This window comes from Condylura cristata, unplaced genomic scaffold (assembly GCF_000260355.1).
Source record: "Condylura cristata isolate star-nosed mole 26May11 unplaced genomic scaffold, ConCri1.0 scaffold00001, whole genome shotgun sequence".
Taxonomy (NCBI): Eukaryota; Metazoa; Chordata; class Mammalia; order Eulipotyphla; family Talpidae; genus Condylura; species Condylura cristata.
Genome location: NW_004567102.1, coordinates 56871347 through 56894847, shown reverse-complemented (window position 1 = coordinate 56894847; position 23501 = coordinate 56871347). Strand labels below are relative to the sequence as shown.

The following is a 23501-nucleotide window of genomic DNA, read 5'->3' as shown; positions in this document are numbered from 1 at the left end:
GGTCAGGAGAGGTCTGCCGCACCATGTGGGCACCTCCCGGGCAGGCGGGAATGGAACTCATGCAGAAGTGGCTTTAGCTTCTCAGTGCAGTGCTTTAACCCGCTGAGCCAACAGGGAGGGCCTAAAGAGTATGATTTTTAATGTTCAAACTTTTCTTCAAAAATAGTCTTTTTGTTAGACAATGAAGTTCACTCAAAGCAGTCACTGCCTCTTTTTCTCCAAGGATCTCTATAACAAACTTATGTACCTCTCTCCCCTGACTATTAAATCTGTTCTATTTTATTACTGTCAGAAATGCTACTAAGTGACATATAACCCAGACCCTAGGGTACAGCTGGCTTAGAACTTGTGCTTTCTGCCCTAGAAGTTCAGGGAAGTGAGAGGCAAAGAACAATATGATTTGGGTTGAGAGCTGGAAGTTTAGACTTACCGTCTGTGTAAATGTCTCACAGGCTTTAAATTAACTAAGTCCACTTTCTGAACTATCCAAAGATCTTAATGTGCAGAGGGTGAGACTGTTTGCATTGCAGGAGTCAGGAGTAGCACTGCTGAGGTGAGTAAGCAAGTAGGACAGAACAACCTTGAAGAAGGGAACTCATGAGAACATCATCACTAGGCAAACCGAACAACCTATCTGCATTTTAGTTGAGTGACTTCATCAGTGTGTGAAATATAATTTTATTGTGTTTTGTTTCTCTCAGTCTTCCCAAGATTTGCTGTTGATGAGTTCCATTTGACATATTTCTAATATCCATCTAAGTAGAACAAAAGCTGGCACAAAAAGTGAAAAGAATAGCATTTTCCAAAATCATAATGACTGATTTGATGCTTATTATCTATCTAATGATCTTCTCTAATTTCTGGAAAGTTTAATTATCCAACAGATCTATACACTTTTCAAAGGGAGGGATAATTATCAGATATTTTTGGGATTTGGCCCACCAGGCCAGGCAGAACATAATATTGTAGACATTCATTTAATATCGTTGAAGTGAATTTAGAAAATATCTGAAGATCTTTTCACACATCTATATCTGTTGCTCCACTGATCTTCCCAGAAGGGGGCAGTGATTCACATTTCTCGATTAAAGACTTCCTCACCCTTCCCTTCCACCATCTGCAGATATCCTCAATAGTCATAACAATGAAAATCCAGTGCTCCAAAATGTTCAGTTGCTCACAATAACAAGAGCTGGGTAATAACAGTATCCTGAACAGGAAAATAGCTCATTCTCATTACACAATACAGTGAGTTTGTCTTTATAATTTTATTAAAACATTTCTTCTTCTTCACAGTCTCCCAAACTGAGCTCTCGATGTGCTTCATATTCAAAGTCCCCTAAAGAGACCCTGCAGCTGCAGAAGACCTCTGTTGAGTCAGCTTTTGTGCTAGGCCACTTCCAAGCCCCCACTTTGACTATGTACTGAGCACTGAGTTCTCAAATGCCCATCCCGGTCCATTAACTGCAGGCAGGATGGCAGGGTAATGAGACACAGAACATGGCAATCACAGAAAAGGCGTTTGGTTATGGAAAACTTTCTGAGAGTTCCCAAAACAAGACAAAGTAATCAGCAATGACTTTGTTCTGCCTGTCTGGGAAATTAGCAACAGTAATGTATGAGTCTTACTTTACTTACAAGCCCTCTTCTAACTTTATTCATCTTACTGAGGCTGAGGTTTGTGCTCTCTTATTCCAGAGGCTAGATTCATTTATAGGAAGAAGAGTGTAGCAAGCTCCATTTCACATGCCAGTTGTAAGTATTGAAGCATAGAGAGTTGTCTTTGCTATGCATTATGCAGATAATAATCAAGCAAATCTCAGTATCCCACTCGCCCCCCCCAAAAAAAGAAACATTTGTGTAAGTAAGAAGCAGTCTGAGAAAAACCACATTGTTAGTTGTTAGTTGAAAGTAAGTCTTTTAGACCATTAGCAGACATTACTCAGAACAATAGACTCAGGGATGCTTTGACAGAAGGCAGATAAGTAAATTCTCTTAAGAAAAATGATGCAAAACAGAGTATTAAATTTTCTATTGAGTATCTTACAAAGAAACCAGTCATAAAGGTTTGCTCTGGTACTCCAGTCCTTGAGATTTTTCTTTTGTTTCTGCTTTCTAAATCTTTCAGTTCTTGTCTTAACATTCTGTGTTTTTTTCCAAGGAATGTTACCACAGACGACCTGCTTTTTTTTTTCTTTTTTTTTTTTTAGTAGGAAGACTGCCCAGATTAAATGAACTTGAACTAGGCCATTCAAGTTAGAGACATCAAAACATCTTGGGTTTTTTCTTTCTCTTAAAAAACAAAACAGTCTTGCTCCTGATGTGCCTGTGTATTCCTTTCTTGCTTCTTTTTTCTGCTTGCCTTTGGCTTCCTTCATTTCCTAAACATTGTACATTCTATAAAGAAATATATTTCCTAAACATATTTCACAATCCTGGGCATAAGCCTAAATATAATGCACCTAGTATAATGTTCAATACTTGAATTGTGCTGATATAATTCTGTGCATAATACTGTCCTTTTAAGTATAAAATTTAAATCTCAATTTTTAAGTTGTCTTCCACCACCCTATCCATATACGCATAGTTTTCCTCTTACACTAAATTTCAGTTCAGGAGTAGATTAAATTAATGCAGCCTAAGAAGCATAAAATTGCAGGAGCCCTGGAGCATTTTTATTATTAGGCAAACCTTGTCCGTTGTTAAAATCTCTGAATGATGTGAAGGCCTGGTTTTTGCTGATGGTCTTCCCCCGAAATGATTCATCCTTACTGCTTTCACCTCCTTGGCATCAGGACATCACTATCACCTCCTAGTTGTTAGCATCACCAGATGGTAAGTGTCCTGACTCAGCTCTCCACCCTCCGGGACAGGGTGCAAGAGGCACCGTGTTCCCCAAATCAGACAGTGAATGAAGGGAAACTCCCACTCAGTCCAAATCTACTCCACCACAGGCCACTCAAGTCTGTGCCCAAGTCCACCTGTCAGGAAATCTGCATCGCCCATTGGGAAGAGAGGGTTAGGGTGCAAGTTGCATACCGCCTATCACACCTACACCAGACAACAGACAGCTGTGACTCTGCAGTTGCAATCCCTAACCCTAAGGTATTGAGGTATCTCACCACTGTTTTAGACTAGAAAAACTTGGAAAAAGAAGTTTGAAAATTTAGCCATTATTGCATGTGCTTCTCCCTCCACTCAAAATACCAAAGTGGTAAACTGAAGAACAGGAATGGTAGAAGCTCAAGTTCTAGGCTGGATTTGGGAGACAGACATTCCTACTATGTCACTCTTGGGGGAGCTAAAGGGATAACGAGGAGCCCAGAGAGAAGCTCAGTCACTAATCGGAGGGTCTGAGCAGACATGGAGGATGCAGGGTCACAGCAGATAAGGAGTCAGCTGGAGAACAGGTCACTGAGAGTTGTTTCCCAGTGCAGGTCAGGCAGGGTGGATCTGGGAACCAAAACACCTACTTGCCTGAATTCTCGACACTTTCCAGTGATTATGTCGGTCTTTCATCCCTCAACTGGACAATGGAAGCTGACCAGACTAAGCCTAAATGCAATATTTCTTTGCTTTTAATTAGTATTTTTCAAAGGTTAACTCACAATTTGTTCATATGCATATGGGCCTATTGAAGGACCTTACTTTTTCCAACATATAATATATAAACATGTGAGAGCCCTTGCTAAACAGGCGTTGAATTCCAGGGAAGTCACGGCACAACACCACACAGCATTCCAGAGAAGGCTGGCATCTGTTTGCTGAATGTCAAACTATTTTCCAACTTAGTAGCATTCTTGAGAAGGGAAGAAGGGAGTAGAGGATATTAAAGGGGAGAGAAAGCCATTTTAGTTATAAAATTGTCAATATTTAAAAAAGAATGAATCTTTACAGCAAAGGCATCTCAAAATATTTTGAAAATTCCTACCATTTGGGTCAGAATCATGGTAGCTGGATTAAGAATAAGAAAATTGTTTAGACAAGCAAAGCAACTTAGGTTTCCTTCTCTCCTCTAATTAAGGAAAAAAAAATGCTTTCTATAAACACCTATATACTTGATCTATTCTCCCTTGTACCTCTGGGAGGGGTGAGAGAAGAAAGGTGTATGAAGTTTTCTTTTGTGGGAAAACATTATATACATAGCCACAAAGTCTGTGGATTCTGAAGACTGAGTCTAATCTAGAAACACACATCAATTACTCCTGACAGCATTCCTTTATGAAGGCAAGTCACCTGCAGGAAATTACCCTTAAGCCTTTACTATGACTATATTTGTATAACATTATTTTAACTTCAGTCACAGAAGGGTATCTCTTAAAGACATCTTACTTATAAGCGTCCACTTCACAGCTCTGTGGAAAGTATCCAGCATGAGCTAGGTTGTCATTTCTCTTCTACTTAGTGGCAGAGCACAATTTAGAACATGATCTCACAGATAGGCAAGGATACTTCTGAATAATTCAATTTTTAAAAATACTTATTTATTCATATAGAACTGGGGTACAAGCCAGAGATGCAGGGGTGGCAAGAGTATTCACCAGAGACAGAGTGGGGGGCAGAACAGGCAGATCGTCAAAGTACACTGCTGAGGGGAGCAGCGGGCAGGTCAGGAGAGGTCTGCGGCCCCATGTGGGTCACTTCTGGGGCGGGGATTGAACTAACACTGAAGCGGCTGCAGCTGGCTTGCAGTGCTAACCTGTTGTGCCACCAGGGAGAGCCTGAAACTTTATATTTATAATAAGCATGTATCTGCCTCCAACGGGTATTAAACTAGTCTAAACCTCTTTATCTAAATCTTACTCAAAGGTCCTCCCTGGTGGCACAATGGGTTAAACTGCAGGACTATGAATCTATCCGCAGTCACTGTGGTATGAGTTGGATCCTGGGCTAAGAAGGTGACCCACACAGTGTGACAGACCTCTCCTGACCCACCTGCTGCTCCCCTCTGCTGTGTATTTTAGTAGATCTGCCTGCTCTACTCCCTATTCTGTCTCTGGTGAATCCTCTCATCTCCCACACCCCTGGCCTGTACCCCAGTTCTTGGATGCACAAATAAATAATCTTAAAAAATCCTACTCAAAAAGTGTTAAGTTCAAAGTCAGAGACACTTCCCTACAAGTAATGTAGGTCCCCTTCTGGGGTTACCCTCCTTGCTCAGTTTCCAACTTTAGTAGCTCAACATGCCCTTTTGCATCTCCTAAAATCTCACAATGTCTCACTCCTCATTTAGGCTTCATTAGGATTAGTCAGAAGTACTGCTATAACCTCTTGAATTAGAGCCAGATCCTCCCCTGTGCTGGCTCTGCAGGGCAGCAGTACAGGCTTCCTGGGCAATGATGATATCAGATTAGTTGCATGATAATGATAAAAGCAACCATCACACAAAGGAGAAAAATTCTCATCCTTTTAGCTGCAGTGTAAGAGGTTCATTCAACACTCTTGGCTTGCTGCTGTGTGACTCATGAAATACAAGAAAGCTGAGTATTGACTCTATTCTGGTTGCATAGAAGGACAGAGGGGGAAAGAAAAAGAATAGGTGAAGCAAGAATCAAGAACACAAGATTAACTTAGTTTTTTAGAATGATTACTATTCTTTGTCTGATTTATTTCACTAAGCATAAAACACCCTCCATGTTGTTGTAAATGACAGGACTTCATTTTTTTTTTTTTTAGGACTTCATCTTTTTTTATAGTTGACTAATAGTCCTTTGTATAGATGTATCACATCTTTATATTTTTTCACTCTTATGTGGAATATAGAGAAAATAAACAGATGAACTAAAAAAAAAACCTAAACTTGAAAAACTTGAGACTATAAGATCAATTAATGGTTATCAGAAGTGAAGAGGGTATGGGTAAATCAGGTCAAAGGGGACAATTATAGCTGAAGGATAGAATTGGACTTTTAGCGGTGTATTTACTGTGTTGGTTTTCAGTGATGGACATTTGAAATTCAGATGTTATAATGCAATGTCACCTCAATAAAAATGTTATTAAGTTAATAATATTCCAATAGGATGCATAGTAGTGGCTTAATTCTGAATCCAAATCTATGTGATTTCTTGGAAATCATGTAGCACAACAGGAGAGTAAAAGGAAACTCACAAACTCCATTTCTTGAAACAAAAAAAATTCTCTAATGCAACAATATTACTTGTAGCAAGGAGAATTGATCAAAAAGACCCACCTGAATGTACATTTAATAATTTTTTTTTACTTCTGTGATAAACAACCTGAGAATACAGACACAAGCATCACCTTAATAGTGCAAGAAGATGGTGTCCTCTTTTTCCTTAGCAAATTTCAATGACGAAAGAAAATGGAATAACATTTACAATATATTTAGAGAGGAAAAAAATGAAAGCTCACTGGTTCATAAGTATAGAACAATTTGAGTATCTAAAAATTTGTATTCCTAAAAATCTTTTTGAGAATATTAGAGGGTAAATGCCAGGCAATCTTGGTGAAACTTTAGTAAAATAATCAAAGAAAACATAATTTATGTCATTGTGTAGGTAATATACAAAAATTTAAACACACAACCATAAAGAGAATATGTAATAAATCCCATGTATCCACTGTACAGCTTCAACAAGTATTAATATTTTGTCAGTCTGGTTTCATCTTTCATCTTTTGTGCTGGAATTTAAGAAAATGCTAGACATTATCATAATTCACATATAAATATTTCAATATGCATTTCTTAATAGGATTTTTTAAAGGATTTTACTTATTTATGCATACAGAACTGGGGTACATGCCAGAGGTGCAGGTGTGGTGAGAGGATTTACCAAAGACAGAATAGGGAGCAGAACAGGCAGATGGATGAAGTACACTGCTGAAAGGAGCAGCGGGCGGGTCAGGAGAGGTCTGCCACGCCATGTGGGTCACTTCCAGGGCTGGGGATCGAACTTGCACTGAAGTGGCCATGGCTTGGCTTAGCAGTGCAGCACTTTAACCCACTGCCCCACTATGGAGGACCCTCAATAGGATTTAAAAAAAAAAAAACTATGAAGTACCTTAGTAATATCTTATAGAGCAAATGAAAAATTCCCTAAATACTCTTTAATACCATTTGTATTTCCCTAAATATCTGAAAGACATCCTAGGATAGTGGGATACTTTAAAGCAGGATACAAATAAGGCCCACTTCATGCTTCTAGTTATGTCTCTTAAGCCTCTTTTACTTTCCTTTTTATGCCATTGGTATGTAGAAGACTGGGTGGCATGTCAAATAGCATGTCCTATGTTCTTCATCTACTTCTTTGCTTCCTCATAGTACTGATTTGCTTTCTGTTGTAAAGTAGTCAGATCACAATACTGGTCAGATTCTGGTTTCTGGTTTCCTTTTATGAGTGACCTTTCACAGGTGGTGTGTGTGCTTACTCTTGCACATCATCTCATCAGGAGCCACATCTGCCCTTTCCATTTTTAGTCACCCTGAAATGAACAGTGACATGGATGAAGCAGGAGGGGATTATTTTAAGTGAAGTGAGCAAGAAGAGAATGAACTGATGGATCACTTACATGTGGAATCTATAGAAACAAAACAAAGGGTCAGACAAAGAAAGACAAACTGAGAGGATCCCCTTAAAAGTAGCTCAAAGATCTGAGACTTTTGGGAAGGGAGGCATGAGGGAGAAAGGAAAAGGGAAGAGGGTAGCACTGTAGACTAGGGTGGAGGACTATGGATGATTTGGTGGTGGAAGAACTGTGGCAACCATACCTGAGGGGAGAAATACTATGTTGTGAAAAAGTAAGCAAAGATCTTACAAAGAAAACATAGAAGAGTGGCTTCAAGTTGCCTGCTCCTGGCCCCACCATGCCTTCCTCCTACTTAGAATTCAGTGTTGTCCAGATTCATTTCATCATTTGGGCACTACAAAATGGGTATCTTCTAACTCTGAAAAGCTCTACAAAAAAAGAAAAGAATTAGCAAGGAGGAAGGAAGTGGATGTCATAGAGCAAGACCTTTTTCATGGATTGAAATAACCATCAATCAGAAGAAATACGGAAAAAAGAAACCACAACAGCAAGAAAGAATACCTACTAATACAAGGAATTTGCAAACTTATGTGAGAAAAACTGATATTCCTGAAGGACCAAAGGGAACTTTGAATGAATATTAAGACACCCATGTTTTCAGACAGGTTGATAGCATCATAACAAAGAAGGCTAAATTAGAAGGTATGAGTGGGCGCGAGATACTGAAGTTCTTCTGGCCTGTTTCAAGCTGTAATGGGGTTGTCTCAACATGTGATCTTTGGACCAACAGCATCAGCATCCTGTGAGAACTTGTTAGAAATGCAAGTTCTCCCTTGCTTCACTCCATACCTACCAATTCAGACACTCTGGGTGGGGCTCCACAACCTACCTTTTAATAAGCCCTCCAGATGAGTTTGCTTGAGCTAAAGTTTGGGAATTGGGGCTCTAGTGCTTCTCAAATTTACACTGCATAAAATCACTTAAGATCTTAATCAATGCAGACTTGCAAAGTTGAGTCTGGGATAGAGCCCCATCCCACACTCCTAACAAGTTCCCTTAGAATGCTAATGTGGATAATCCTAAAATAATATTTTGAGGAGCCAGGTCAGAAGAACCTGTTTTTGTTTAGTCAATGCCCACCTGTCCTACTCTAGCTACTCTTATTTTTCCCCAAGTGTTAAGACAAATAATATATTATTCTTCTTAGTAATATTTATTTTCACCAGAAAATAAGCACAGCAGAGTATTCCTTTCAAACAACACTTAACCAACGATAATTTCACATGCATCTCAGACTCTGGTATAACTATTTTAGGACTTCTAGTATCTATTAAGTATTGTAGTACTGTGAAGATAAGGGGGGGCCTTCTGAGCCCAGTGCTCTGTGACACTGCCCCTCATATGCTCAGTCCCTCAGCTCAGGTGTGCCCACTCACACACGCACACATGATACACCAGGTATCCACCATCAGGTATGTGTTCCCCAGCCCACACTGAAGCACCTCCTGAACTCACGGCAACAGGTTATTGTCACAGATGCCAAAAGGCACAAAAATCCTGAGCAATCTTCATTTACCCTGCAATCGACCCCCTCAGGGCTTTTTTTTCTTTTACCTTACAATCTACCTATGTTTCTCTTGGCTTTCATTAACGGTAACATTTACCCAAAATTAAACACAATGCAACTGACTATAATAATGCAACAGAATGCTAATAAGCCCAAGCAGAACACCAACCTGGCAAAAACATAAGATAGTTATTGTTGCCAGCAGATGATCCATAGTCCGTTGTCAAAGGAACTGCTCCTTGGACAGGGGAATACTATTCAGTCATGGCACCCACTGTCATACACCAGGGACCATCAGGCTTCCTGGCTTTCTCCAGCTGTGGTCTCAGCCACAAACCATAGACCACATCCACTCCCAGGATGCACTCACTGAGACTGGCAACACACCTTATACTCTTGGGGGTAACTGTGCAGTCCCTAAGGATACTCACTGCTGCCAACAGCTAAGGTAGACTGACCCCAACAGTCAGCTTTCCTTGCCACCAGTGTGACAAGCAGACCCCTACACTAAGGCCAGCCGTCTGTACAAGCATGTGGGTCAGGACCCGTGGATAGCAAGCTCCACATGTGGCCTCTCTCTGGTCCCCTCTCTAGCTGTGGTCTCCACAAGTGATGTTCTCCACCCATCTCCCATCCCCCAGAAACTGTTCTTTGGCACTTCACCCTTACTTGAAAGTAAAAGGGCATCACTCACAGATGATTTTTACAAGGCTCATCTGCCTTCTTAACCCTTTAATGCTTAACAACTCAGGGCTTCTGATACACCTTCTCTGCCTGGCTGCGGAGAACCTCACACAAGGCTGCTTTAGGCCACCAGGCTCAATAACACCCTTCATTCTCATCCCCTGGTGTGTGCAAATGACCCCTTTCATCCGCAGGGTCCCACAGACATAGTATCAACCACCAAAGTTCTCCTACCTTCTGGGGCAATTGTCAGTCCAAGGCCATCATCAGCTTTTTTCTTGCATCAGCACTGGGAAATCTACGAATGACCAATCACCATCCTCTTTCATCCTCTTTCATCCCCATTGATTCTGCAGCCTCAGGGCCCGTGGGCTGTTCCTCACAGCCCAGCTCCTTCGCCAGGCAGGTCTTGTCCTGCAGCTCCTGGACCTTGTCACCTCCTGTGCTCCTTCCTGCAGCATCTTCAGCTCTTCCTGCATCGCCTGGACTTTGGCTACGACCTGTCCTGCCATGGCAGCAGCGTTGTCCTGACTCCACTCACAGCGGAGAGGGACACTCACCCCAGCCCCGCCTCTGAGCAGGCACCATGTGGGTCCAGGGCCTCCCACTGTGGGTAGAGTCCTTGCCCCTGCACTGGAGACTCAGGAGCGCACCAGGGAGGAGGCCCGTCACCGATATTCTCGAGTCTGCCTCCCTAGGTCTGTGTTGAACTGTCCTGCCATCTGTGCCATTTGCCTTGCAGGCCGGCAGTGGGAGGAGGGGGCAAAGGAGAGTCCAGAGCCCTCAGTGGCTTTTAGGCCTGTTGATCTCTCTACACCATTTGCAGTGAGGTAACAAGGTGCAAGGTAGGCAGGGAGCCGGGGGCCAGGAGGCTGGCAGGCCTTCCGGCCCTCATGAATCTCAGGGCTCTTTGATGATCTCCACTGGGCACCATCGCACCATCCTCTGCGCCGCTGCCTTTATGTGCTCAGCCTCTTGCCGCAGGTGCGCCCACTTACGCAGGCCCGTGCCGGGCGCCAGGTGTCCACCACCGGGCATGCGCACTAGCCCACGGTCCCAAATGCCTCCTGCAGTCAACGCCAAATGCCTCCGGCAGTCAGCAGCCAGTAGCGCAAAAGCCCGAGCAATCTTCATTTCTCCTATGAGCATCCATCCAACACAACATTCAGCAACTAGTGCTAACTGGAATCAGGGAAAATTACTACGGAAACACCAATGCACAGGGAAAATCTTTGTGTAAATCCAATTTACCTTTATTTATATATCTTTAAAAATTGCGATTTTCATGTACTACTGTTCAGGTGACCTATTGCTTCATGGTAGCACAAATTTGTTGGCTTAAAACAGTAAGTGTTTATTAAGCACATGGTTTTCTATATCAGGGATATTGACCCGACATATTGGGGATCACTCTGATTTCCGTAGCTTCTCATGGGGTGACTAAAATGTATGATGGAGTCACTGGGACCATACTTATGGGGCCTTTGTATTGAGGCTGGAATGTCTTAAGTGACTTCTTCACTCATATCTGACAACTGGGCTTTTCTCTCTCTCTCAGTTTTTTCTCTGTTGGGTAAGCATGGCCTTCGTCAGACCTGGGGGCTCAGGGTACTTGGGCCTCTTACATGGTGTCTGGCTTTTACAGTGCGAACACTGCAAGAGAGCCAGGAGTCAGCTGCAGCACTTCTACAATCTGGCTTCACTGCTGCAACAGCCCACTGGTTTGCTAAGGCCAGATTTAAGGGGAGAAGGGGAGTTCACCTCTCCATTGGTGCCTCTGCACCACATTGAATGTATCGATTAGGTTTTACTAAAGTGAAACCCAGATGGACCAACGATGCACAAAGTTATTCTGTTAGAATCAATGTAAACGCAAAAAACAACATCAAAACCCTGAATATATAACAAACTGCTAATCTTAAAACCTTCGAAAACTTATATGGCTTAAGAAAGCCCATGGTTAACATCTTTTCCTACTTGTACATTACTGACATCCGTGACTTTTTGAAATTTCATCAAAAAAACTGGCAAACATGTCAAACTGGGGCTTATTGGAGGGAACAATTATTACCATTTGTCACACATGTTTAAAACCCAAATAAGACTGCAACCTCAAAGCCCCCACCTCTTCCTCTCCCACCTGCTTTCTCTCGGTTTGTCTGTCTCTCTCTGTCTTTGCCTTCTCTCTTTCACACATGCACACACTCACACACATACCCTGACCCTGCACCTATACATCTCCAAGAATATGTTCTGGAATATATTCTCCAATTTTGCAATCCTGGTCAAACCCGAGGATTCTCAAACTAAGAGAGAATTCCCTATTACATAAGGTACCTGGAGCTTCTTACTGAAGCATGATTCCATTCAGCAATTTTTTGGGGGACTGAAATATTTGTACATAGGAATACATGTATATATGCATGTGAACGCATATATGTTTAAACTAACATGAGCATATATGATGTAGAGTGCAGTTTGCAATATTTCTGATAAATTTAAAACTGCAAAAATAGTTTTATATCAACACTGCTTTGGACAGTTTCACTAGACATCCAGTCAGGACTGACTTGCCCCCTCAGCATATCAGGCACTGTGTCTGGGCCCACAATAATTGTAGGGGCTGTCGGCAGTGTTGTTAACTTTTTTAGAATCAGAAGGAAATCAATGAACTTTTGGGTTGAAAAAATTTTAATATATATTACCTGTCCTTATATCAATACTACCACAAATCTGTGTGTGTGCTTAGTGTAGAATGGGGTCCACAAAGACAATGCATCCACGGCCACACCAGCCACGATGCAGCACTGCCCAGGGGGTACTTTCAATGCCCAGAGGAGACACGTCAGGCATCATATGTTGCCAGTGTGCTGTTTTTGAGCACTAATGTCTTCAGGTTCCAAAGGAATGGATTTCATACATCCTTGAAGGGAGAGAGAATAGATTTACTGACTACAATGAAAATCTCACTGTGTGTGTCAGTCTGTGTTCAGAATAACTTGCTCACTTACAAGCCACTTTTGCCCTGAAGCCATGAGGATGATTTGAGTGGCAGGTCCTCTTCCATGAGTCTCATTGTGGAATCACAAAATCATAGAATTCCCACCCCCAAAGAGGGAAGAGTACTTTTGGCCCATCCCTACCCCATGACGTAGCATCTTTGAGCACATCCTGGCACTGTCTGAGCATGGGAGTTACAAAGCTGCTCTCTTTGTTTATTGTCCTATAAGAAAGCTACATGTGGAAAACCCAGAGATGCACAGGTTGCTGTTGATGCAGTAGGCAGATGTCAGAATGGGAGTCTCCCTGGATGCACTGAGTCATGCAGGTGACATCTGGCGGGCAAGCTACACACTGTGGGCACTGCCCACAAGAACCATAGTGGTCTCATCATCCTCTGGGTGATGGTCCAGCCCATCTTCTACCACCTTATGGAGGGTGCTGTAGTACTGTGGGCCTTGGTGGAAAGAATGCAGCTGTGAAGCAGCCTCCCAAGCTGCAAAGGTGGGCATGGGGAAGACATCTGGTCTCTTGTTTTCAAAAAAGCACTTCAGGTTTCTCTCACTCAGCTTGCTGGCATAGTCCAGAATGGTATCTTCCAACTGCTCTTTCTCCTTTTGTGCATACGTCTTCCAAAAGTTCAGTTGAAGGTAGCTAACTTTAGATCGACAGCGAGCATAGCAAGTGGTGAGCAGAGAAAAGAAAGAGGCTGAACAAATCAGGAACCATCCTAGAATCTTAGAAAGAAAAAAAAAAAAGTTCAGGACATGCTAAAGCAAAGGAGTGGTGTGACTGGGGAGTCCTGACTACATAATACCACTCATTGCCATGCCTTTGCTGAAATCAGTCATTTTAATTTTTAGCAACAATTTAACAATCAAGAATAAAGTAAAGGGTCCTCCCTGGTGGTACAAGGGGTTAAAGCACAGTATTATGAAGCTATGCAACCACTGCAGCACGAGTTCCATCCCAGGCCTGGGAGGTGACCCACATGGCTCCGCAGACCTCCTCTGAGCTGCTGCTGCCCCCCTCAGAAGTGTATTTTAATCTTCATGTTCTGCTCTCCATCTGCCTCTGGTGAATCCTCTCACCTCCCACACCTCTGGCCTGTACCCCAGCTTGTGTGCATAAATAAATAAATCTTTTAAAAGGAGAATAAAGTTAAATATAGGCTGATGTCTTTTCTCTACGCACTATTAGTGGTATATAAAGAATAATTAGAAGGGAGGGACATGACAGATAAAGAGCAAGAAGTATAGATTATCCAATAATCAGAAAAACCCAGCTCTTAAATATTATTCACTACTAGGAGAATGAATTCTATTCGTGAATAATGTGGTCTTTAAGCAAGTGGCTAGTCTTCTAGGCAAGATGTTTCAGGCACTGATAAATGCATTTATGGCTAGTGACTGATTTTTCTCATGTTCCCTTGTGTGCAGAGAACAGCAGCCATGAGAAAAACATCACGACTCATTGTCAAAGATAAAGTGAGGCAGACTGCAATGAGACACTGAAGCTGTAGGGATTTAAAGCCTGGGCAAAGGCTGAGACAAAATCAGGATCATTTCAACTTTCAAGATTGATTCTGAATGTTGGCCTTTGGAAAAACATTAATTCCCCTGTTTCAGCTCAGGGGTTTTCCCTGCCCTTAATCCCCAAAGCAGAATTCTAATTAGCTCAATTTATCTTCTAAACTTTGTTGTTCTAATTATATTTTAAACATTTGGAATTAACTTCACATTTGAACATGTAACAGAGTTCCTTTGGGATTCTTAATATTTCCCTACAGATGTGTCTTTTGAAAATAAAAATGATAATCAGCAAATGACCCTATTCAGACCGGAACTAAGCTCCAACCCTTCAAACCAGCAGTCCCAGGCTCCGCCCCAGACCTGCAGTCACTGATAGGGGTCAGATTCTGCGTAAATGCCAACTTTGGACTGGGACTACTTGGGTTTAAACCTCAGCTGCCCCCTTACTATGGATAGTCTCTGTGCCTCGGTTTCCCAATTGTAAAATAGGAGTTACCTACCTCAGAGGGTAAATTATAGAATTAAAATGAGGTAATATAAACACACCTACACGCACAGTTTTTGTTAATATCACATACTGTTATTTTTCAAATGTCTATACATTTATATAATATTTTTGCTGATCTATAGTATCTTTCTATCATTTGATTACTGAACGAGGCACCACCACTATCATATGAAAGTCCTAGTATGTACCTCGAATCACTTGTGGCTTGCTACCTCATCTCTTCCTCTTTTTTTCATCCTCTACCTTCCTCTATCCGCACAGCTGAGCCACCGGTAGGCCACTGAATCTCATTATCTGAGTCAGTTCTGCTTGAGTTGTAAACTGTGGTCATCTTCAGAAGTACCCATAATCAACACTGCATGACCTTAGCACGAACTTGTTCTCACCTGAGTGCTGGCTCAGTCCTGAATCTTCTTGCCCTTCCCCCATTTATGCTGCCCGGGGTCTCACTGACAAGATGGACGCTCCCACCCCAGTCCTCATAGCACCCCCTTCTGTGTGAGTCTCCTCCCTCAAGCCCTGCCAGTTTTCTTATTAAGCTGGAACACTTACTGTGTGCCAGCACTTATATGCTCATTTATGTCCAGTAAACCTCCAAGGTAGGTCATATGGGGAAATTGAGCTCGGGGTGGGGACGGAGTATCACTCTTACCCCAGGCCTCCTCACTGGTTAGTGGTAGAGTAGCAGTCAAACCCAAGGCTAGCCAACTCCAAGGCTGACCGGTGGGCACTACTCCACTCTACCTTCCTTAATAATGGAGTCAGCTGGATTTCTTACTTCTCTGCCCCACCCATGAATGGGGCACTTTTTCCACCCCTACCCACACTCTCAGCTACTGGTCTGGGTCGAATGTTGTTCCTGCCTGTCTGAACCGCTGCGGTCAGCAATGGCTCCCTTTGTCCACATCCCTCGCGCACCTTCCTCTAAGAATCAGCCGCAGGTATTTCTCATTCTTCTGCAAAGTAAACATATCAGTGTGCCCAGGCTCGCTCTGACAGGATGTACACAAGCTTTCCTCATGCTTGTGTTTAGAGAAGAAAGGCTCACGTAGCAATAAGGGTTTGGATCTGGCACTGATTGAATGGCGCCTGAAGCCTAAGGACATAAATCACAAATTACTCATTGTGCATAACAATTGCAATTAATACCTCCTTCAACAAAAAGGGAAGACGTTGGGAACCTGGCATTTTTTTTTTTTTTTAAATCTAAGATGCACTTTATGCATTAAACAAGAGTCCTTGGGGCATTTTTAGGCTTATCAGTTTAGTGAAAATGTATGATTACACTGCCAACCAGTTTTGTAATGTGTGATTTTGAAAGACTTTGCCTTCATGCATTGTTGTAAAAACAAGCCCTTGTTGAAAAAAAAAAAATCATCATACTATTTTTAGTGCATTTATCCTGATACAATTAGTGGATCTGTTTATCTACTCTTAGCGCTTGCTATGGCTTGGGACAGCAACTCCTACTACTCACCAGTAGGAATTCAGTCTTTTCCTGAGGACAGGGCAAGGACTCACATCTGGATTTGTGCTCACTTACCTGGGAGGATGACAACCTACTTCCCTGTGTCAATTGAGTAAATCCATTCTTTACTTCTATAAAATAAAACAGTGCCCCAATCTCAAGCTTTTAAAGTAATATAAGGTTTTTCTCTAGCTGTACAGCACAAAGAGCAGAGGACATAATCTCCCTAGAGAATAAGGTCACTTGTCACTGAAGGCTACTTAAAGACTGCCAGTTCTTACTTTGTTCGTGGAATTCTTTTCAATCTCAGCAATGTTTATACAATGAGATAATAGTTGCCAGAAATAATTCAAAGGAATCATAACTTTAATTATATTACTGGCAACTTTGAAAAGTATTAGCTCATTTGGATGAGCTGTGCTTAAATAGATGAATACTATGTGCGTGTTTTTCCTAGAAGCCAGTTTGAAAAAAATTAATTGATAGAAGCCAGTCATTTCTAATTACAGTTCTGCCATTAACACTCAGTTATGAATTAGTGTCATGCATTATTTACAAAGTTAGCCCAGAGATTGTTTTAAAGTACTTAAGTATTTATGAATGCATCACCCAGAGGATATTTTCTTTTTGGAAATGGAAAAGACAATCCAATCAGCAATCTTACTGAGGCATCCAGCTTGTGAAGAGCTTCTCCTGGGATTGTCTTAACTATGAATTCTGTTCTAATGTCCATTGTTTCTAAATGCCCTAGCAGGTTTTCAGCCTTGACTGAAAGGAGGACAGCAGGATGAGTTCAGGTTTACACTGGGGGGAAAAGGTGCCAGTTGTTCTTTCTTACCTGAGACTGGGCTTGCAGGGACAGTTTCAGTTCTTCATTGTCCGTGGCTGTCATGCTGGTTTTACCACAAGATACTTTGTTTAGTTCTTCCCAGCACTCTTTGGGCTTCCCCTTGCAGATCAACTCCAGGAGTCTTTCACTCTTTGTCCCACTCATGGCACATTCATAAAATGTCCCATTGAGCAAAGCCACAGAAAGCCACATCATTGGAGCCACCAGTGAACTCAGAATGATCTGGCCAAGGACATAGAAGAAGTGGCAGTTGTGGCCTCTGGGGAACATTTTCTTGGGATTCACACAGCAGCCTGTGAAGAGTTTCCACGACCTGTTGTTCACAAAGAATCCAAGGATCAGTAACACCCAGGCAGGAGCCAAAAGAAAAACCAGCCCGTAGACCGTGTTCTCAGTGCTGCAGGGACACTTAAAAGCCACAAGTGAAAAGAGACGCTCACTTCCCACAGTCAGCAGAGCCATGAAGCTGTAGCCAATAATAGTTTTCTGGTTAACAAAGAATTTTATAATCCCTTGAAAAGCATCCATGTTGAAGACACACAGAGGGAAAATGCTTTGCGCTTATTTATTAGCAGAGCAGCTGTGGCAGCAGCCGAGGGTGGAGCTCTGTCTTCATTAGAAACAACAGTCCTCCTCACTGAATTCAGCCAGATAAGGAGACAATGTCATTCCCGAGGAATGAGTATTTCCCAACCATGTTCAGATAATGCCTCCTACTGGTGGATGTCCGGCTATGAAGCAAGAGCCAGAACACTTGAGAATTAGAGTAAAATCAACAAGCTCCTTTTTTATGTCATTTCCATGTGGTTTGGATTGAGAATCACAAAGAAATTCTCACTCCTACAAAAAATAGTCTAGGAATTTTCCAGTCAGATGAATCAACATTAGCAGAGCTGGATTTTAGCCAACTGATGGGGAGCCAAATAACATCTCAAAGCTCGGAGTTTCATTTCTTTTTTGCAATCTTGCTACTTAAAATCTGGGAGATGAGTATTTATCTAAAATGGCTAATGTCCGAGACTTGAACAGTTCATTTTAGAATTTGAGTTATCTGCAATTTATATGGAAAGTTTAGGGAGGGTTTTTGTTTTGAGTGAAAGACAAAATGGAAACAGTGCCTGCTACTTCTAATCCCAGGCTAAGTCACAGCTGCCTCTTGCTTGGTAGCTCAGCCTTTTACCTCACGCCCACCCCACTCTCAACCCTAAATCCACCTTCCATGCTGGTGAAAAGGAAATTCCTCAAAAATAGAAATTCATTTCTGCTTTACCTACTCATACCTTCTGGTCTCTCTGCTGAACCCAAGTTGATAGATGCTAATCTCTCCAGAACCCTCACCGCAGTATTTCCTCCCCATGAATGTGCCCTCTACCTAGAATAACCTCTCTTCCCACCTTGTCCACCTGGCAAATTCCCATTCAACCTCCATGAACAGGGTAGAAGTTTTTTCCTTATGAATATTTCCCATGTTGCTTCCTAATACATTTCTAGACATTTTACATGCAGGACATATCATACCATCACACTTATTTGTTTAATATCTGTTGTCCTTTTTATATTATGAGCTTTTTTTTTTTAAAGATTTTTATTTATTTATGCATACAGAGCTGGGGTACAGGCCAGAGGAATAGGGGCAGTGAGAGGAGTCACCAGAGACAGAATGGGGAGCAGAACAGGCAGCTTGATGAGGTACACTGCTGACAGAAAAGGTCTGCCTAGCCATATGGATCGTCTCCAGGGCTGGGATCGCATTCACACTGAAGTGACTGTGGCTAGCTTGCAGTGCGGTGGTTTAACCCATTGCACCACCAGGGAGGGCCCATATTATGAGCCCTTTGAAAACAGGGGCTTTTCTGGGTCTACACAGGATGGATACTTACTGAATAATTTGCTCTGCATATCAGGAGCTGTGTGCCAGGAGCTGTGATGGACAAGCAGTATCTATTGAGTGAATAAGTAAATGACAGATGGACCTTTTATACTTATAAATAACTTACAGAAACTGTTTCCATGTTTCTCATACTACCTGTAACTTTTAAAATTAAATTAATTTAGGGACTTGAAAGATGACAAAATATCAAGCTGACAAATATTCATTAATACAAATTCCAGGACTATTTACTATAGGAGAAGCATAATAAACAACCAAGAAACTAAGTTACAGTCGCCATGCCCAGTGTCATTTTACTTTTATCCACCCAGTTTACTAATGTGCAAAACTGGGAGTATGAAAATGGTCTAGTTTCCTCTATTGCTATTTTGTACAATTCCATAAACCTGTAAACCAGCAGATTTTTCCAGCTGTTACTTTGTTAATATATGTATCTCCAACCACAAGCACTTGCTCCTCAGAGACAAGGGCCCTCTCCTTGGCCATGTGACTCCTGTCACACCCCAGCTCCCTTTGCCATGCTTTGCTCCTTCACCATCCTTTTGGGGTGCTGCATCCTGAATCCCTTCTTAGTCAGGATCTTACCTTTGGTTGGGCCCATATAACATTTACCATTCTAGTATATTGATGATTAATAGCATTTAAAATTTTTAACCTCCTAAAAGATATTTCCTTTTGAAAAGAATTTTTGGAAATCTCTCTAAACTCTGTGTTTCATAAACCATATTTTCCAGAGAAAACCAGTCCCTTCAGTTGATCCAAATAAAATTTGAAAAGTTTAAAACTTGCAAAATGTAACAAAATGTTCAAAACTGGGTGTGAATCCAAACTTCTGACAATGCCACATGCTTAACCATTGTGATGTACTGTCTGGAATAGTCTATGCAGGTATCTTGCTAAGAAATATTTATTCTAGGAGCCTTCTCTCGTGGCATCTGGTTAAGGCGCAGCAGTATAAAGCTATCCAACCCACTGAAGCTCAAGTCCAATTCAAGTCCAGGGAGGTGACTCACGTGGCACAGCAGACCACTCCTGACCTGCCTGCTGCTCCCCTCAGCAGTGTATTTCAACTCAACAGTGTATTTCAATCTGCTTGTTCTGCTCCCCACTCTGTCTCTGGTGAATCCTCTCACCTCTCACCCCTCTGACCTGTACCCTAGTTCTTGTTTGCATAAATAAATGAATCTTTTTTAAAAAGATATATTTGTTCTATACCAAGTTTTAGTAAATATTTTCTGTCTTTATTAGGTTGCTTTCAAGATGTACTTGGGAATTACACCAACTGTGACCTGTAACAATTCAAGCAGAAATGAATTTTCCCTGATTCTAGACAAGAACCCTCTGATAGAGTTTGTGGAAGAGCTTCCTGCTGGACGATCTTCTCTGTGCTACTGCAATTTACTCTGTGGGATTATTAGAGGTGGCCTGGAAATGGTAAAGCACTTGCTTCATTCTGCCTGTGTATTCATGCTTTTTTTTTTTTTACCTCAAAATATAGCAGTCTAAAAAAACAAACATTTAGTGCTGGCCTAGCCAGTATATATCCTAAATTGGGAACAATCCAATATATATCTAAAAATAACACATAAACTCCTGAGGGGTTCTGTGTTTTCATTAAAATGTGAAAGTATATATATGCACCTAAAACTTACATACTTATATAAGCTATTGTTTCTTCACAAAAAGATTTCCAAAAGGACTATCATCTTGTACAATTTCTAAGGGTCAGAAATTTGGGAAGAGCTGAGCTGGTTGGTTATAGCTCTTCCATAGTTAAGTAAGAACGCAGTCTAATTGTTGGACAAGCCCTTTGTGTCTGAAGACCTGACTGATACTGGAGAATCGAACTCTAAGCTCACTTACTTGGCCTCAGTGCTTTTCTGGCAGTTGCCCAGAGGGTTCGTGAAGTTCTTTGCCACGAAGGTAAACGTTGGTGCACTGTAGGAGGAGACTGCTGAGCACGTGAGTATCAGGAGACAGCGGTGATGACAGACCATTTTAGTGCTGGCTTCCAAATCTGAATTATTTATTGATTTAACTAAGACAGTTAATATCTGTAAGAGTAAGGCTGTAAACTTACAAAGATGAGCAAGACACCATTGCAGCCCTTCAACAATTTTCTGTCCAATCATGTGTGTAAAGAAGTATGACTAAGGGTTATGGAGGACCTGGGTTTGGGAGTGGAAAGACTTCCTAAAGAAACTTTGAGATGCATTTGAAGAATAAGTAGCAATTAGGTGAAGACAGAGTAAAGGGAGCCATGGGAAACAATATTCCAGGTATAAGGCACCACATATCCTAAAGGCACAAAAGAAATGTTTCATGCAACCATGTTTCTTCAATTAATTCAATGTGACTTGCATGTAGATTGAGAGGTGAACTCTAATGAGAAAGGAGATAGTACATTCTTTATAGAGATCTGATTTAAAAGAAAGGGAGTTAAATGATAAGCTTTAGAAAATGGAATCTTATGTAGAAAGCAACAGAACTGGTTTACAATTGGGAATAATATTCTGAAGTCTATGTTTTAGGAATTTTACCCCTTTGTTAACAAAATAAAATGTATATAAGAGGGGGGCCCTCCCTGGTGGCACAACAGGTTAAAACCCAGCACTATGAAGCTATATGCAACCACTGCAACACGAGTTCCATCTCTGGCTAGTGCATAAGTAAATAAATCTTAAAAAAAAAATACCAAAAAAAAAAAAAAAAAACCCTAGGTTATCAGTAGACTGAAAGGAGCAAAGTTGAAAGAGTTCCAAGAATCATTTTTAGGTTTCGGAGTAATATGTAGAGTTGGTGGTACCACTAACCAGAGAACAAAACCAGCAAGAATACGTGGGGGAGACAAAGCAAGAAGTTCAACTTGGAAGCTGCTGGGGTTGAAGTGTCCAGCACCCACAAGTGTGATGGAGAGTAATGATAATGTTAACAGGTTTTCATTAGAGAACCAGGTAGCACTCAGAGAGGAGAAAGGAAGCTCTTTACTTGCGCCAGCAGACTTGACACCAGTGGGCCCAGAGGAGATCTCTCCCACATCTAATCTGATACAATCAGCTGAGATGCATGGATCAGGGTGAGTGTGGCCTGATGGCCTTATCAGTTGTTCCCTGAAACTTTCTGTCTACAGGCTGTGTGCCAACTTAGCTAATCAGCTGGTCAGCCTGACTTCCCCCCCTTTTAATTTTTATTCCACCATATCTGTTGGCAGATCTATGGGGTACAGATCTCCCAGTGCAGCCTTTGAAGACAGTTTTTTTAGGGTTTTGGTGTGTCAAGAGAAGTTGCTATCTGTCACCAGGCATTGTCCAGTGTGGCAAGGTCTCAGGCACTCTGGACTTGGGAGGAGAAAGGAACCATTATGGGCCCATGTCTAGGGGTATTTAAACCTTTTTTTTTTTTCCCTTTTTTCTTTTAGAGTTTACCACCTCTGTTTTCAAACTTTTGTTTTAGTCCTTCTGGACTTTCCGTCCTCATCCCTAGAGTATGTTTTAGTTAGCGCCTCTTAGAATTTACTCTCTTTATCTCAGAAGCCTCTTTAACTCCTCTAGTATTCCTGCCTGCATCTCTGAAGCTGCCTAGTTATACCTAACTTGCCCTGGGACTCATTCTCCCCTCTTATAAATGGATCCCCTAATTGCTGCTAGGACAAAGGCAGTCAGTCTGATCAGCAACTGCTTCCTGATGAACATGAGTGACATGGAGAGGCAGTCAGGGCACCATTGGAGGGCGACAGTCTAAGGGACCTCAGAAGAAGGACTGTGGAAGCATCATATTCGCCTCTATCAGAAGGACCACTTGAAGGCAACTGTACTTTAGGCAAGAGGGTGTAAGGATACAAGGCCCAAACAAGAAAATAATAAAGGGGCCCTCCCTGGTGGCGCAGCGAGTTAAAGCGCAGCACTGCAAAGCTGGCCTCAGCCACTTCAGTGCAGTGCAAGTTCGATCCCTGCACCGGAGGTGACAACATGGTGCTGCAGACCTCTCCTGACCCGCCCGCTGCTCCCCTTAGCAGTGTACTTCGTCGATATGCCTGTTCTGCTCCCCACTCTGTCTTTGGTGAATCCTCTCACCCTCCGCATCTCTGGCCTATACCCCAGTTCTGTATGCATAAATAAATAAATCTTTAAAAAAGAAAATTTGTAAGGGAAAGAGAAAGGGGAGCAACCAGGACAGAAGTTGGTTTCCTAGAGGCAAAGATTGATTGTTGCCAACTAGGCCCTTGTCCTGCCTGTCTTTTAAGGACATCTATAGTATAGATATTTTCTAATAGCTTTAGGTGTTCTTCCTTCTCACTTAAGGAGTTAAAGTGTCCTGGCTTAGGCTAGTCTTCAGTAAGCCAGTCTAAAGAATTGGAGCAAGGCAGAGTAAGAGGCCCCTTATTCGGGAGGGAAGTGCACGAGACTATGGTGATGGCACACGGGTGACTCGGTGATAGGAAACCCATGGGGATTACAATTGAGATGGAAAAAAAAAATGTACAAAATGATGTAAAAATAAACCATTATATATA

At 41.9% G+C, this 23501-nt stretch overlaps 2 protein-coding genes across 3 annotated transcripts in view; one reads left to right on the top strand and one right to left on the bottom strand.

Moving 5' to 3' along the window:
* The window catches only part of TRAPPC3L (trafficking protein particle complex 3-like), a 55719-nt gene that overhangs the window by 22652 nt on the left and 9566 nt on the right, over positions 1–23501 (top strand). For both annotated transcript variants that reach the window (XM_012721971.1, XM_004673791.2), the window contains one exon: positions 20237–20422. In XM_012721971.1, the coding sequence (XP_012577425.1) occupies positions 20237–20422 (186 nt within the window). The remainder of the gene's footprint in view (positions 1–20236; positions 20423–23501) is intronic.
* On the bottom strand, positions 11015–17671 carry LOC101632232 (protein FAM26E). Its single transcript, XM_004673790.2, has 2 exons — positions 17086–17671; positions 11015–13476 (listed from the first exon to the last, which is right to left on the bottom strand). Exons 1-2 carry the CDS (start codon positions 17623–17625, stop codon positions 13087–13089), a joined length of 930 nt encoding a protein of 309 aa, XP_004673847.1. The 5' UTR covers positions 17626–17671; the 3' UTR covers positions 11015–13086.